Source organism: Dipodomys ordii, unplaced genomic scaffold (assembly GCF_000151885.1).
Source record: "Dipodomys ordii isolate 6190 unplaced genomic scaffold, Dord_2.0 Scaffold19, whole genome shotgun sequence".
In the NCBI taxonomy this organism is placed as follows: Eukaryota; Metazoa; Chordata; class Mammalia; order Rodentia; family Heteromyidae; genus Dipodomys; species Dipodomys ordii.
In genome coordinates this window covers 10,874,322-10,889,841 of record NW_012267235.1, presented here as the reverse complement: position 1 = coordinate 10,889,841, position 15,520 = coordinate 10,874,322, and the positions used below count along the sequence as shown (strand labels likewise).

Sequence of the window (15,520 nt, the reverse complement as noted above, 5' to 3'; positions counted from 1 at the left end):
TTCAACATCTTAACTTCAAGGTCATTAGAGCTACATGAAGATCTATGAAAAAAAAGTATGGCTAGGATGGAAAATAAGGGCCAGACTATAACAAGTTTGTAATTTCAACATGGAGATCCTATCTGCAAAGTACAGGCAAGAAAAACGGATGAGTAATTTATCCAGTAAACTTTTAAACAGATAATGTTGTACGAGAGGCTCCTAAAAACAGCAAATGCAAAAAGGTAAGAAAGGAAATTAGAGGAGAATAGGCTGAGAGGTCAAATTCAATGTTTACGTTTTATGTTCAACAACTGGCTGGACAAATTACTATAAAATCTCAACTGATAGACTGCTTGGCCCTGTACATTCTACACAATTTAGGTTTTTGTTTAATTGATGATGAAATCAACTATCTCACTTTACATTTGGTAAAATATTTAAAACTATGATTTTATCATGGGAGATGATAAAATAATTCATAATATATATTTAACATACATTTGGGCATTTATTTTATGTCACTTAATTAGCAGATCAATGACAAAAGGTCTCGGTAAATCCAGACTCGGGAAGTAGGTCAGCAGTGATGGCTGACAGGGGAGTGGGGGTGGGGAGCTGCTAGTGGCTAGGAGGGTATTTAGAGGATGATGATAATATAGAATTAGATACTGGTGACAGCTTCACAACTTTATGAATATGTCCCAAACCAAAGAGCTGTAATCATACCATGTATACTTTAGGGAGTGTGAATTACACCTTAATTGCTAAATAGAAAAATTAAAAATAAATAAATGGCATATAGCTTGCTATTCATTCTCTGGGATGACTTACCTTTTACCTTTTGTGAATAGTCCTTTAGAATCCCTTATACTTACTGGGGAAGTGCTAGCTATCAAGACTATTTTTAAATGTAAGTCACAATTAAATATGAATCCAACAATGTAATATCATGATCAGAGAAAAGTGAGGTTGATTGCAACACCAGTAAGGGTAGAAGCTGAGGGAATACTGCAGTGAGACCCTCCTCCTCCCCCCACACCCTCATCTCCCTGGCTCAATACCCTGGCTCCTTCACTTGAAAGAATTTTTGGGCCGGGCTCCGGTGGCTCACGCCTGTAATCCTAGCTACTCAGGAAGCTGAGATCTGAGGATCACGGTTCAAAGTCAGCACAGGTAGGAAAATCCGTGAGACTCTTATCTCCAATAAACCACTAGAAAAGCGGAAGTGGTGCTGTGGCTCAAGTGATAGAGCACTCGCCGTTGAGCCAAAGAGCACAGGGACAGCGCCCAAGCCCCACAACCAGGGGAAAAAAAAAAAAGAATTCTTGGGTTTCAGATCAGCTAAAGTAAAAGGAAATTCAATTAGCTAGGATTAGGTCCAGAGTGACAGGTTAATGCAACCTATCCCTGTTGAGATATAAAGCTCTAAATAAATGTTAAGACAATCAAATGTTCCCTTTTTTTTAACCCTATTTTTTATATGTCTAATTCCCTCAAATGAAAATATTCCCAGGTTCTGACAGAGGATCTCCCAAACAATTATTTTTTTCCTGAGTGATTTTGGTGACTTAGCCTTCAGTATCAAGATCTCTAGTCATCATTTCTATTAATTGGGTACTTTTAAAGAGCTGCATACTTAGGAGTGTGCATTTTTGTATGATGTAATTAGATTAATGTAGTTTTTTTTTGGGGGGGGGGTCCGGTCATGGGGCCTGAATTCAGGGCCTATGCACTGTCCCTTTTTCTGCTCAAGGTTGGCACTCTACCACTTGAGCCACAGCGCCACTTCCGGCTTTTTTCTTTTTTGCTTATGTGATGCTGAGGGCCTCATGCATGCAAGGCAAGCGCTCTACCACTGAGCCACCTTCCCAGCCCCCTCATGTAATTTTTGTATGCATACTTTCTTTGTGTGTGAAAAGCTTTTGAACTGATAGATTGACGGACTTGCCTGCTACCACCCTACTTCCAAGCCAGGTAGAGCTGGGCTTGTAAAAGAGGAGGTAAACCTGGTGCAATATGGGGAGATACCACCAGAGACCACTTTCAACGGTACTATGAGTGGGTATCATTTCACATACTGCAGTTAAATTTCTAATCACCAATGAACTCTCATAGAGTTTAATTTTTTTCTTCGTTTTTTTTTTTATTGTGAAAATACTGTACAAAGGGGTTACAATTACATGGGCAAGATAATGAGTACATTTCTTATCAAGCATTATAGCCTCCTCCTTTGTGTCCCCTTCCCATCTTCCCCCCCCACCCCAGAGTTTAATTTTTTTAAAAAACAAAAAAAAAAAAAAAAAAAAAAAAAACCAGCCAGAAGCTGGTGCCTTACACCTGTAATCCTAGCTACTCAGATCTGAGGATTGTAGTTCAAAGCCAACCCAGACAGAAAAGTCCTTGAGACTCTTACCTCCAGTTAACCACCAGAAAACCTGAAGTAGCACTGTGGGTCAAAGTGGTAGAGTGTTAGCCTTGAGTAACAAGAGCTCAGGGAGAGTACCCAGGCTCTGAGTTCAAGCCCTATGCCCAACAAAAAGGAAAAAAACATTCGTATTTCTTTAAGTAGAATAATCCTAAACTTGAGGTAAGCAGTTAATCAGCAGTAGAACTTGTTTCTTTCCTCCCCTTTCTGCGCTATCTTTGCCTTACATAAGGACAACAAAGGTAGGGAACAGAGAGGTATTTTCTAAGTTTTAGGGGAAGGGCCTAGAAGTGCTGGTTGGTGTAAGAAGAATAGGAAGAAAGCTGAAGGGAAGAAGGAAAAGAGGAACAGAGGCAAGAAGGGGAGGTTAAAAAAAGGAAGAATTCAACTATGTACTGTCCAGAAATTTCTAGGTATAAGTGGCTATTATCAAAGTCCTATCTTCCCTATATCAGTTCTTTCTGAACACCTTGACTAAATCACTTTCCTAAAACAGCATTTCCAAAGTGGGTGCCAGTGACTCACCAAAAGTTCCAACACTAGCAGAGACATCTGAGAGACTCCATTCCCAAAATAACCAATAAAAATCAGGGCTAGATGCATGGCTTGGCTGATAGAGCACCAGCCAACCAAGCAAGCTGAGCAAATGCAAATAAGAAAAAAAAAATCTGATTTATGGCTTTAGCTAATTTGAGCCCATAAAATCCTACTGTGGGATGACCTTTTCCCTTGGCCATATCTGTATCTGTGAAATCTATACCACTGCCTCTTCAGATTCATAGAGCATCGCTTACAGCCCATAGCATGGAGCCCCTGAACCCCCAGTATGTTCTGCCGTTTTCTTTGGCTTCAAGACAAGGTCCATGCTCTAGACTCTGGAGTTTCCAAAGGGAATGAGTTATACACAGCTCTATGTACTTCTGCATGCCAAGTAATGTATGTGTGTATGTTCTAGTACTGGGAGTGAATTCAGGGCCTATGCACTGTCCATAGCTTTTCCACTCAAGGTTGGTGCTCTACCATTTGAACCACAGCTTTACTTTTGGCTTTTTGGTGATTAACTGAAGATAAGAGTCTCATAAACTTTCTTGCCCAAGGCGGCTTGAATGGCAGTCTTCAGATCTCACTCAGCTTTCTGAGTAGCCAGGATATGAGTCATATTCTGACAGAAAATAATTTTTGACATTTTTTTCTAAGATGGTCACTAAAAATATATCTGCCAAAGGACCACCCTCCCCCAAACCAAACTAACACTGAAGCTTCAAATAAAAATAATCTCCCAAGCAATCTTTAGTTACCAGGGCAGGACAAAGATATTTTATCCACATACCACCTTCCCAGGCAATTCACACAAGAAAATTAATACTGTCTTGCATTATGACATTAACAGGTTCTGTTTGAAGGAGATGGAAGCTAGACTGGAAGGATACTCACAGGCCTCTCGATGAGGTCGATGCAGGGCTGCAGGTCCAGGCCAAAGTCGATGAAGTTCCACTCGATGCCCTCGCGCTGGTACTCCTCCTGCTCCAGGATGAACATGGTGTGGTTGAACAGCTGCTGCAGCTTCTCGTTGGTGTAGTTGATGCACAGCTGCTCGAAGGAGTTCAGCTACGTATGTCGAGCCATTGGCCAAACAATGGGGAGGGGAAGGAATGCAGGAAGCATTAGCCATCAAATTACTGGAAAAGTTCACTAAAAATGATGCAAGGTATCAATGTCATTATTGATTTTATCCAATGCTAATGACTAGGGGAGTGGTCTCTCGATGTATCTCTTTCTCACTCCCCCATTCTCAACCTTTCTGAAATGATAAAAAGAACCAGAGATGGTCATATCACATTACTGAATTGCAAAAATTAAAAAAGGAGGGCTGGGAATGTGGCTTAGTGGTAGAGCGCTTGTCTGGCATGCATGAAGCCCTGGATTGGATTCCTCAGTACCACATAAACAGAAAAAGCCAGAAGTGGCGCTGTGGCTCAAGGCATAGAGTGCTAGCCTTGATAAAAAAAAAAAGCTCAGGGACAGTGCCCAGACCCTGAGTTCAAGCCCCAGTGCTAGGGGGAAAAAAAAGGAAACTGGATAAACTGCAAATAAAATGTGTCAGTTCTTATTAATGAGCTGTCAGGGAATGGAAATGAAGAAACACATGTGACAGAAAGTGAGAAAAAGAAGCAAGACTTGGGAAGGACAGAGCCTGGAGGCAAGCAAGTGTCCAGGGGCGGGGAGGAATATCTGGAATACATCAGTCCTGTTTGTGCTATTCCCCACTGAGGCCACAGACTCCAGACTGGGTAAGAACGGACTAAGAAACATCTTTACCTCACAGGGTTCTTTCTGGGAGCACTGCCTAACCTGACACAGAATGTGTTGAGCACCTGTGAAGCCCCAGATTGCTTTTTTAAGTCAGTCCTTCTCTATCAAATGCCTGATCTTTGTCATTACCAGAAGCGATACTGTACTGCTCTCAATCAGGGAATCCTAGCATCTTTCTGTCTCTGTCCTCTGAACTCTGTCCATTTTTCTGTAGTGCTACTGAGTGGATGATGGGATGGATGGATGAATGAATAGGTGTCCTTTTGTGAAAGTAACAAAATCATCCTATATATTGTAAGTGCACAACCCTTATTCTTGCTGCTGTTAACATGAGTAGCATATGCCCATAAATAACCCCTTTCATTATAAAAAGTAACTTTCAATTAGAGACGATTCAGTTTCCAAGGAATACACTCATGGCCTGGAAAGTCCCTACAACCTGCTAAGCTGTCTTAAAACTAGGTTGTGCTGGGAGGGAGGTTATAGGGGGGGAGGGAGGAGGAGGAGTGGGTGGGGGGAGGCAATTCAGTACCCCTTAGTAGCTAAAATAACACACTGATCACAAGAGGTAGTTAGTTAATATTTCTATTGCTTTGTAGTCTACCAAAGAAGAATGACAAACTATTTGCAACATGTTGTTTCTATCTGCACCTAAGGTTTAAAAGATACTTATTTTTAGAAAAACAACGTTCTATCAACTTCTCTGCACATTTGCAGCGAGGGTATGATCACGAACTTCTACTGTCTTGATGGCATTTGGAAAAATCTAGCCATGGGCTGGGAATGTGGCTTAGTGATAGAGTGCTTGTCTAGCATGTAGGAAGCCTGGGTTTGATTCCTTAGTACCACATAAACAGAAAAGGCCAGGAGTGGCACTGTGGCTCAAGTGGTAGAGTGCTAGCCTTGAGCAAAAGAAGTTCAGGGACAGTGCACAGGCCCTGAGTTCAAGCCCCAGGACTGGCCAAAAAAAAAAAAAGAAACTAGCCAGATACACAGTGCAATGTAATAATGTAATAGGACACTGACCGCATTGTGCCATGTACCTCTCCCTGCTCCTCAAGGCAGCACCTGTGCCTGGCCACCCTTCCCCTTCCCCGATCTGCCACATGTCTTCTTCATAATGCCTTCCTTCTCCTTTGGCCCCATACTATACTCCATGTCTTCTTGACTCCCCGCTCCCTTTCATCAGCTATGTCTAGACACCCTGGCTTTCCAGCAGCTTCTAAGCTTTAACAAATACTTTCCCATATAGAAGCAACTGGATTCACACTTGTCCCAGGAAGGCATTCTGAAGGTGACAGCTTCTTGTCCTTTAAGAATCCCCAAACAGGCAGTTTGAAGGTAAAACTATTCCTCACCCCCCACTGCCAGTTGCTCATCACAGGATCCTTTCATTGTGTTCTTCACACATTTGACAACTACATGGTTATTTGCCTTAATTGTTTCATTAGAATGGCCAGCATTGTATATACTTGTTATCACATTCCTGGTACTTGGCACTGGACCTGATTCATAATGAGCCTGAATGTTTGTTAAAGAACAAACAATAATAAAGAAGAGAGGGAGGGAGAGAAGGAGAAATACCTCGAAAATCTCAAATCCAGCAATATCCAGGATTCCAATGAAAGATGCTCCCTGTCGTTTGGTCCTATCCAGAGCTTTATTGATACGGTGAACGAGCCAGCGAAAGAGTCGCTCATAGGTAGCCTTCGCCAATGCTTCTACTGCAAAATCTGCCTACAATTAGATAATATTAACCTTTTATCTCAGAAATAAACTCAAAGAAGCATTAAGAGCTGACATATAGAGTTGAATGTTAGATAATACTAAGAAAAAAACTTGAAACAATGTTTATTGCTTGATTCCATTTCAATTTTACACATGAAGGGAGGGTAGTATTAATATCATTAAATGACAAATGGGATAATGACTTGGGGAGATGGGCAAAGACGCCCAGGAGAATAAACCTCCTCCACTGGCTCCAGGGTTCTAAGTAGCAGCATCTGTCTCTGCTTGGTCAGCTGGCACTTTGCCACAGAAAAATCACCTTCCAGTCTTCTTAGTCAAAGCTAATAGTGTACTTCTTGAAATAGTCCATAGCTAAACAGTGAATGTAACTCCTCTGCCCTTGCGGCCTGGCCCCCCAGAACAGAGGAGAGGAGGCCCCTCTGCTGGTTGGGCCCCTGAAGTACTCATTTGTCAATTATTGGTCCACATTTGGGAAAACTTGATGTTTCAAATTTACTCTAAGTATGCTACAGGGGGAAAAAAAATTCCTCATTTACTACTAAGATACATCCGTAAGTTAGAACTTTTATAGAGTCAGTTTGTTATGCGGCAATTGGTATATCAAATGACCATTACCATTTAACCATGTGTACAATAAAAGGTAACACTGAACTTACTTGTTCTTTGGTCTGGGCTTTCTGCACATAGTCCCGGCCCACTTTGATGCGGGGGGTGAGGATAGCCCGAGTAAACTCCATCACATTCATCCCAAGCAGGTGGCACAGCTTCTGTGCAACTGAAGCAGAAAAGTCACTCAAAGACCTCATTTCTACTCATGATCAAATCATAGTACTCAACAGACATTTGAAAAACAAAACAAAATCCTTAGTTACCATTCTATGATACAAAAAGAAAAAAAAAAGGCTTGAAGTTGGACAAAGTTTTAGGTCAGACAAAAAATACCCTCCATTCCCTACAGATTAAACATACACATATTCTCAAGCAAAACGATTGTCAAGTCAACCTTATTCTTCTTAGGAGTGTATACTGATCCTCATCTGCCTATGCAATATTGTATTTTTTTGCTGGTTATGGGTCTTGGACTCGGGGCCTGGGCACTGTACCTAAGCTTTTTCCACTCAAGGCTAGTGCTTTACCACTTTGAGCCTTAGCTCCACTTCTGGGTTTCTGGCGGTTATCTAGAGATAAGAGTCTCATGGACTTTCCTACCCAGGCTGGCTTAACTGTGATCCTCTGATCTTGACCTTCTGAATAGCTAGGATTACAGGTGTGGGTTGCCATTATTCAGCCAAAAAATATTGTTCTGGGTTGCAAACTTTTTGTTCCTGACTAGCATCAATTTAAATCCACCGCCCCCTTCCCCCCCCCCACCACACACATACCCCACTTTCTCTTTTTATCTTGCTTGTGTGAGTCTTGGGGCTTAAATTCAGGCTTAAATCTTTTTGGTGATTAATTCAATTAAAGAGTCTCATGACTTTCTGGACAGGGCTGGCTTTGAAATAGGATCCTCAGATTTCAACCTCTTTTGTGGCTAGGGTTACAGGTGTGAGCCACTGGTGACAGGCTTAAATCTATTTTCAATATTTAAAACCAAGATTTCTTATCGAAATATAGATTTCCAACTTTCTTTGAAACTCTACACTTATTTTCCTGAGAAGGTCACAGCTGGTGAGACCTGAGACCTGAGACTGAGCAGCCATAGTAACTCCCTTCAAGGCGAGCCTGCATGGTCTCCTGCAGCCGAGTCCCCATCCTCTCCATTCCTACTAAGACAACGGACACTGCTGTCCTATGTCCTACATGTGCCCTTCCCTCAGTTAGGGAACTGGGTTGGCCATTTTGATCAAGAATTCCTTGGGGACAGCAGATGAATGGATAAAGATGTAATATATACATACACAATAGAATATTACTCAGCCATAAAGAAAAACAAAATCATGTTGTTTGTAAGAAAACGGGTGAAAATGGAGGGTATCATATTGAGTGAGACAAGCCATCTCAAAAAACCAGACTGTTCATATGTGGAAGGTAGCCCTCAAAGACAAACATATTTGTGGACATGAATATATATATATATTATATATATACACACACATGAAATATGGATGTATATATAGACATATGTATACATGTTTACATGTACATAAACTCATGTGTGTAAACACATCTATATACACACATACTTGTGGATATATATAGATAAATATAGGTGTAACTAAGGGACTACTTAGGAGAAGGGCAAAGGGAAAAGCAGAAGGTGGACAATTCTGAAATGCATTGCAATTACATATGAAAACCACATAAAGAACATCCATAAAAGTTGTTAATCACTGGGGGCTGGGGTCTCACACCCGTAATCCTAGCTACTCAGTAGGCTGAGATCTGAGAATTGTGGTTCAAAGCCAGTCCATGCAGGAAAGCCCATGAGACTTATCACTAACTACCAAAAGCCAGAAGTGGAGCTGCGGTTCAAGTGGTAGAACACTAGCCTTAAGCACAAATGCTCAGAAACAGTGCCTAGGTCCTGAGTTCAAGCCGTAGGACCAGCATAAAAAACCAAACTAAAACAAAAAATGTCCTGGGGAACATCCTTGAAGTGCCAGATGGTGCCATGTGTTCTTGGAGAACACAACAAGCTAAGAAAACAGAAATAAAATCAGTATTCACCAGTTTACCTGTGTTTTCCGGCATAGAAGCTTGATCTGTATTTCTCTCCTTTTTGAAAGAAATATTTCCAAACTGTAGCACTGAGGATACAACTTTAAGCATTGCTTCATTTTGAGACAAAAGAAAAAAAATCCATCAAAAATGTTACAGAGACACATTCTTATTTACTTTGTGGTAAACATTAGTTATATGAAATTACTTGGTAAGATACACTGTTTGAATTTCATAAAATTAAAGGTGGGACTTCCCAATCAATTCTAGCCTAGATAATTTACCCCAAATTCATATGCTCGTGAGAGGGAGGATGAGAGTCTTGGGGGAGTCACACGTACACAGAATCTCTTCGTGGGAGAAGCCCATTATGTGCATGGCTTCCATGGTCTCCTGAAAGTTATCCTTGTCCTGCTGGCCCGGAATGGGAATGTAGCCATTGGAGAGAAATCTGTAGTTACTAAATCCTTCCAGGAGTAAGTCGGCTGGAGGGAGATACAATAGAATAAAACTTAACAAACACTCCTAAAACAGAAGAAAGCGCCTAGGGATTAAGACATCACAGGACACAGGGTCATCCACCCAAGTCCTCATCAGCAGGTACAATTTCCTTGTTTGTATATTCACGTAAACTCATAAACATATACTACTTCCTTCCACCTGTACCGGAAAAAAGGAAATGCGGGAACAATGCAAAAACCTCAGCAGGAGTTTTTTGGAACAGTGCTCTGTACAATGTAATACTGCATATGAAACTGGATGGCTGGGAAGTGACTCAGTTGTCCAGGTAGCTTTATTGTTTCCAAATTTAAATAGTCATCTTCTCAAGGAAAGCTTTTAAACTCATTCTGTGTATTCTTATCTTTTTTGTTTTACCCCAGGGTGGTCTTGGGGCTTGAACTCAGGGCCTAGGTATTGTCCCTGAGCTTTTGTGCTCAAGGCTAGTGCTCTACCACTTGAGCCACAACTTCATTTCTGGCTTTTTTGGTGATTAGTTTGTGAGAACAGTCTCACAGACCTCCCTGCCTGAGCTGTCTTTGAACCATGATTCTTAGAGCTTAGCTTACTGAGTAGCTAAGATTACAGGAGTGAGTTACCAGTGGCCTGGCTGTGTATTTGTTACTAAGTGGTTTGCATCAAACATAAGTATGTATGAAAGCTTCCATGAACATAGGACAGACAGGATATAGAAGGCCTGGATACTGACAAGCAAGTTCTGAGCCCTGTAAACTCCTTGAAATGCTTTCTCTAAGCCTATTGGTGAGGCTAGGGGATCAAACTCAGGACTTTATGCATTCTAAGTATGGAATCTGCCACTGAGCCCCCTGGTCCCTAGCCAGTGTGTTTAGTGGCTGCCTTGTCTTTACAGTGATGAACAACAGGCCAAAGTACTCTTCTGAGAAGAATGCTCACTGATGCACAAGAATGTTATCAAATAGACAGAGTGATTTGTCTCTAGGACAGATGCACATATGTACAGCGTTCTCTGAAGCAAACTTTCTTGATATACTGCAATTTCCATGGTCTCTCCTTTCTCCTAATTTTTACCTATAGCACCTCTGACTTCTATTAGGAACTGTCTGCTTTCCTATTCCACTCTGATTTAACACAATAATGTTTTTTTTTAAAGTTAATTCATTCCTAATGCAATCATTGCCTCCTGAATTTGAGGTTTTTATTCTCTTCATATTGCATAATCTTGAATTTTCAATCTTGTCCTGGGAATTATTGTTTATTGCTTAGTAGTTCCTCCTTCCAGGTCTTTCTCTAATTAACTTCTGGGTTCAGTGCTTTCAAAGATGCATGTGGGTAACTAAAGCCCACACTCCATGAAACACTGTGTTTGTGTCTGCTGTCATATCTAGACAATAACCACATAAACAATACAGGACTGAGGATCAGGAGGGACTAGGGAACTGGACTCCATTATTCTTGAATCAGCAAAACTCTCACCCTGATTAGAATGCTTTTTTTTTTTTTTACTCTGCCCAGCTCAGCTCTTCAAAGCTTGTGACTCATGATTATCTATTATTCCCTAAAATCCACCACTGGTCCTTCCTTCCTTCCTTTTCTCTCACCCCCTCCCCCCTCTCTTTTGGTACTGATCTTGGAGCTTCGACTACAAGAGTGAACCATGGGAACTTGGCACCAATGAGTCTTTCTTATAAGAGTGGGAATATATATATGTATATATATTCTATATATATATATATAGAATATTTACTTACAAATCTAGGAATAAAAGTATTTTATTCCATTACTTTACTGAGTCAATTTTTTCCTTACTTTTCTATTTATAAATATTGAAACAGACAAATATACCATTTGTCTTTTTATTTTTGTAAAAAAAAAAAAGTTCAAAAGCTAACACGACATTCACATACCTGCCATTTCAAGTACTTGCCCCATGGCACAGAATTTCAATTTAATTTTCATTCTCATGGTTTGACTAGCTGGATATTTGGGGGTTATGTATGTCCATGCGCATGCATGTATGCGCATGCATGTAAATCTGTTGTTCACACCTATCTTCCATCAATGAAACCTACAATATTACAAACAGCCCCTCCACTGAATGCAACGAGTAAAAAGCCTGATCACTTACATTTCAGGTGCTCTCCTGCTCCAGACAGCAGCTGGTAAAAGATATGAAAAGTACGCTCATCCTTTGCCTGACGAACAGCACGAGACTTTTCCAGAAGGTCTGAGCAGAGATGGTTAAGGATTAATTACTAAAAGTAATGTTCATTCTACACAAATTTAATTGGAAAAAGTGTTCTCTTTCACAGATATACATCAACTATGCTATAGCGAACCCTTCTAAAGGATTATGAGAAAAAGAAAACATATGCAACTTATGTTCCTTATTGATCCTAAGTCACTGGGCTGGGAGAGACTAAAAGATGACAGGGAGCTCCCCTCTCCCGCTCCACCTTCCTTCCCCTAAGTTAGACCTCAATTCAAAAGCCACAGCACATGGGGCTGGGAAGGTGGCTCAGTGGTAGAGCGCTTGCCTTGCATGCTCGAGGCCCTGGGTTCGATTCCTCAGCACCACATAAGAAAAAAGAAAAAAGCCGGAAGTGGCGCTGTGGATCAAGTGGTAGAGTGCTAGCCTTGAGCTGAAGAGCTGAGGGACAGCGCCCAGGCCCAGAGTTCAGCTCCACGACTGGACCAAAAAAAAAAAAAAAAAAACCACAGCACTTCACCAGGTGCTGCCACCAGCTATTAAAAAAGAAAGAAGGAAAGAAATTAAAGAATCCAACCTTGCGGTGTTAGAGGCAGAGCTCAGGGGGGAGAGCATTAGTCAATAAGCAAAAGCATCAGATCAAGCGTTTGAACCCCAGGCTCAACAAAAAAGAAAGGAAGAAAGAAAGAAGAAAGGAAAGAAGAAAAAAAGAAAGGAAGAAAGAAAAAGAAGGAAGGAAGGACAGCTGGATGCTGGTGGTTCGTGCCGGTAATCCTACCTACTCAGGAGGCTGAGATCTGAGGATCACAGTTTGAAGCCAGCCCAGGCAGGAAAAGTTTTGAGACTCTTATATCCAATTAAGCACCAAAAAAAGGCCAGAAATGGATCTGTGCCTCAAATGGTAGCCTTGAGCCAAAAAAGCTCAGAGACAGCACCCAGGCACTGAGTTCAAGCCCCAGGACTGGCAGCAAAAAATAAAAACAAAAACAAAAAAAACAAACAAAAATGGCCCTATAATACTGAAGTTACCACAATTCCACAAAGATAGAAACAAGACTGAAAAAAGTTAGTCAAAATAGCATAGCTAATGAGTGGTAGAGCCAGAAATGAATTTTGGGGGAATGCCCACATGCCTGTTTGGTCACTCTGCTCCCCTGAGAGCCCCTTATGACAGAGGTGCTGGCCTGCCTCGTCCACACCTCAGGTCCCTTTTCCAGTGCGTTGAGATGTAGCTATCATCAGGTGACAGCTGTAGACTGTCACAGTGGGTGCTTCTCATGGAGCCTGGACCTCCCAGATGCAGTACCTTCGTGCCAGCAGCACCTGCATTATGAGGCTGATTCACACCAGCTATGGATACCTCTGTGTGGTGCCTGGATGCTTTTGAACTCCCGGTGCATTGAGGCACACTTAGATCTCACAGACAGTGTTATTGCTTTTCAGAGATTGTCTGCTTTTGCTATTCTTCTTTCATGTATACTGGGGCTTGAATTCAGGGCCTGTGCTTTCATTTGGCTTTCTTGCTCACAGTCAGCACTCTACTATTTAAGCCATGATTCCAGCATGGCGTTTTCCTAGTTAATTGGACATGGATTCCTGTGGACTTTTCTGCTCAGGCCGGCTTCAAATTGTGATCCACAGTAAGTAGGATTACAAATGCGGCTTGTTGATTACCTCATTTGGGATCATAGCTTCCACAGGGCTACAAAACAAAACAAATCTGTAGGTACCAAATAGTCTGAATTTTAAGTCAGACAATCTCACACTTCAGTGAAAAATATACTCAGATGAATGATGCTGTAAGACTAATATAACAAAGTTAAACTGAATTATGACTGTCATTTTCAAATGGTTGACTTTAAAAAAAATCTTAAATATATTTAAAAATACAATTCTATTTTATCTATCTATCTATCTATCTATCTATCTATCTATCTATCTATCTATCTATCTATCTATCTATCTATCTATCTATCTATCTATCTATCTGTCTGTCTGTCTGTCTATAAAATCTGTCAGTTTATTTATTGCATGGAGGATTGATTTTTCTTTCTATTTTTTTCCTTTTCTTTTTTTTGCCGATCCTGGGGCCTGAACCCCAGGCCTGTGTTCTGTCCCTGATCCTCTGTGCTCAAGGCTAGTGCTCTACCATTTGAGCTACAGCAGCCACTTTCAGCTTTTTCTGAGTAGTTTACTGGAGATTAAGAGTGTCATGTCATGGACATTCCTGCCTGGACTGGCTTTGAACTGTGGTCCTCAGATCTCAACCGCCTGAGTAGGTAGGATTACAGATGTGAGCCATTGCCTGCTAGTTTTGTTTTTGTTTTCTAGGGAAGCCATTCACCACCTGAGCCACCCCTCCAGTCTTACTTAACATTAACTGAAATTATTTAAACTCCTATCACCTTATAAGAATTGTTCACTAAGTACAAGCTTATCTTATCAGAGTAGATGGTAAAATGTCAGGGAGGAAAGCAATGGCTACCAGAGTAGTTGTAGGTAATATTCATCAACTATCCTTCTTTGGGATTCTACCTTCCCAGGCCCATAGGACATGGCTGGCTCCAAAAGCAAGTGAAAATACTCATCCCACTCTGGAGATGGCTGGAAGTGTTCAGTGTCTGGAAGAGTTCTCACTTCCTGCAGTGGGGGTACCACCCTATAGGGCCACGCTTGAGGCTGTGGAGAGATTTCTTAAATAATTATTTGGGGTTATACAATGGTGAGAAAGGATACAGGTTTCAATGTTGGCCCCAACGATGTAGCCAGTTACATCAAAGTTGATTCGAATGAACTTGCCCTGGAAATAAATTAAAGAGAAAGTTATAAATAAGGATACAGAGTGTCTGAATGTTATAATACAATAAGACAATGTGCCCTGCTAAGTATTCATAGAGTGGCTATAAAAATAATTCCTTGTCATTGTCTCAAATACATAGAATGAAAGGCCTCAATAGCTATAAAATAAAAAAAGTATCAGGAAGGTATACTATATTTTCAGACTAAGATGATAAAACTATAAATTTAACGAAAGGAAAGTAAGGAACCCAACACTTAACCTTCAAAAGCTCTTCTAAATAATCTGATATAGCCAGGTGCCAGTGGCTCACGCCTGTAATCCTAGCTACTCAGGAGGCTGAGATCTGAGGATCGCAGTTCAAAGCCAGCCTGGGCAGGAAAAGTCCGTGAAACTTATCTCCAATAAACCACCAGAAAACCGGAAGTTGCACTGTAGCTCAAGGGGTAGAGCGTGCTCGCCTTGAGCTGAAGAGCTGAGGGACAGCGCCCAGGCCCAGAGGTTTTTTGTTTGTTTGTTTTTTGTTGTTGTTGTTTTGTCTGTCCTGGGGCTTGAACTCTGGGCCTGGGTGCTGTCCTGCATTCTTCAGCTCAAGGAGCACCACAAGACTTGAGCCACAGCGCCACTTCCTGTTTTCTAGTGGTTTACTGGAGATAAAGAGTCTCATGGACTTTTCTGCCCGGGTTAGCTTTGTACCATGATCCTCAGATCTCAGCCTCCTGAGTTGCTAGGATTACACGTGGGAGCCACCAGTGCCCAGCCAGGCCCAGAATTTAAGCCCCATGACTGAAAAAAGAAAAAAAAAAGAATTATTTATTTAAAATGATGGATTGGGGGCTGGGAAGGTGGCTCAGTAGCAGAGCGCTTGCCTTGCATGCCTGAGGGCCTGGGTTCGATTCCTCAGCAC

General features: G+C 41.4%; 1 protein-coding gene across 1 annotated transcript in view; it reads right to left on the bottom strand.

Annotated features, from left to right (window-relative positions):
• Positions 1-15,520, bottom strand: part of Myh10 (myosin, heavy chain 10, non-muscle) — a 141,113-nt gene that overhangs the window by 52,390 nt on the left and 73,203 nt on the right. The window contains exons 8-14 of the mRNA XM_013013115.1: positions 14,553-14,616; positions 11,736-11,834; positions 9,472-9,615; positions 9,148-9,243; positions 7,126-7,244; positions 6,305-6,457; positions 3,842-4,015 (exon numbers count right to left, since the gene is read on the bottom strand). Of these exons, the coding sequence (XP_012868569.1) occupies positions 3,842-4,015; positions 6,305-6,457; positions 7,126-7,244; positions 9,148-9,243; positions 9,472-9,615; positions 11,736-11,834; positions 14,553-14,616 (849 nt within the window). The remainder of the gene's footprint in view (positions 1-3,841; positions 4,016-6,304; positions 6,458-7,125; positions 7,245-9,147; positions 9,244-9,471; positions 9,616-11,735; positions 11,835-14,552; positions 14,617-15,520) is intronic.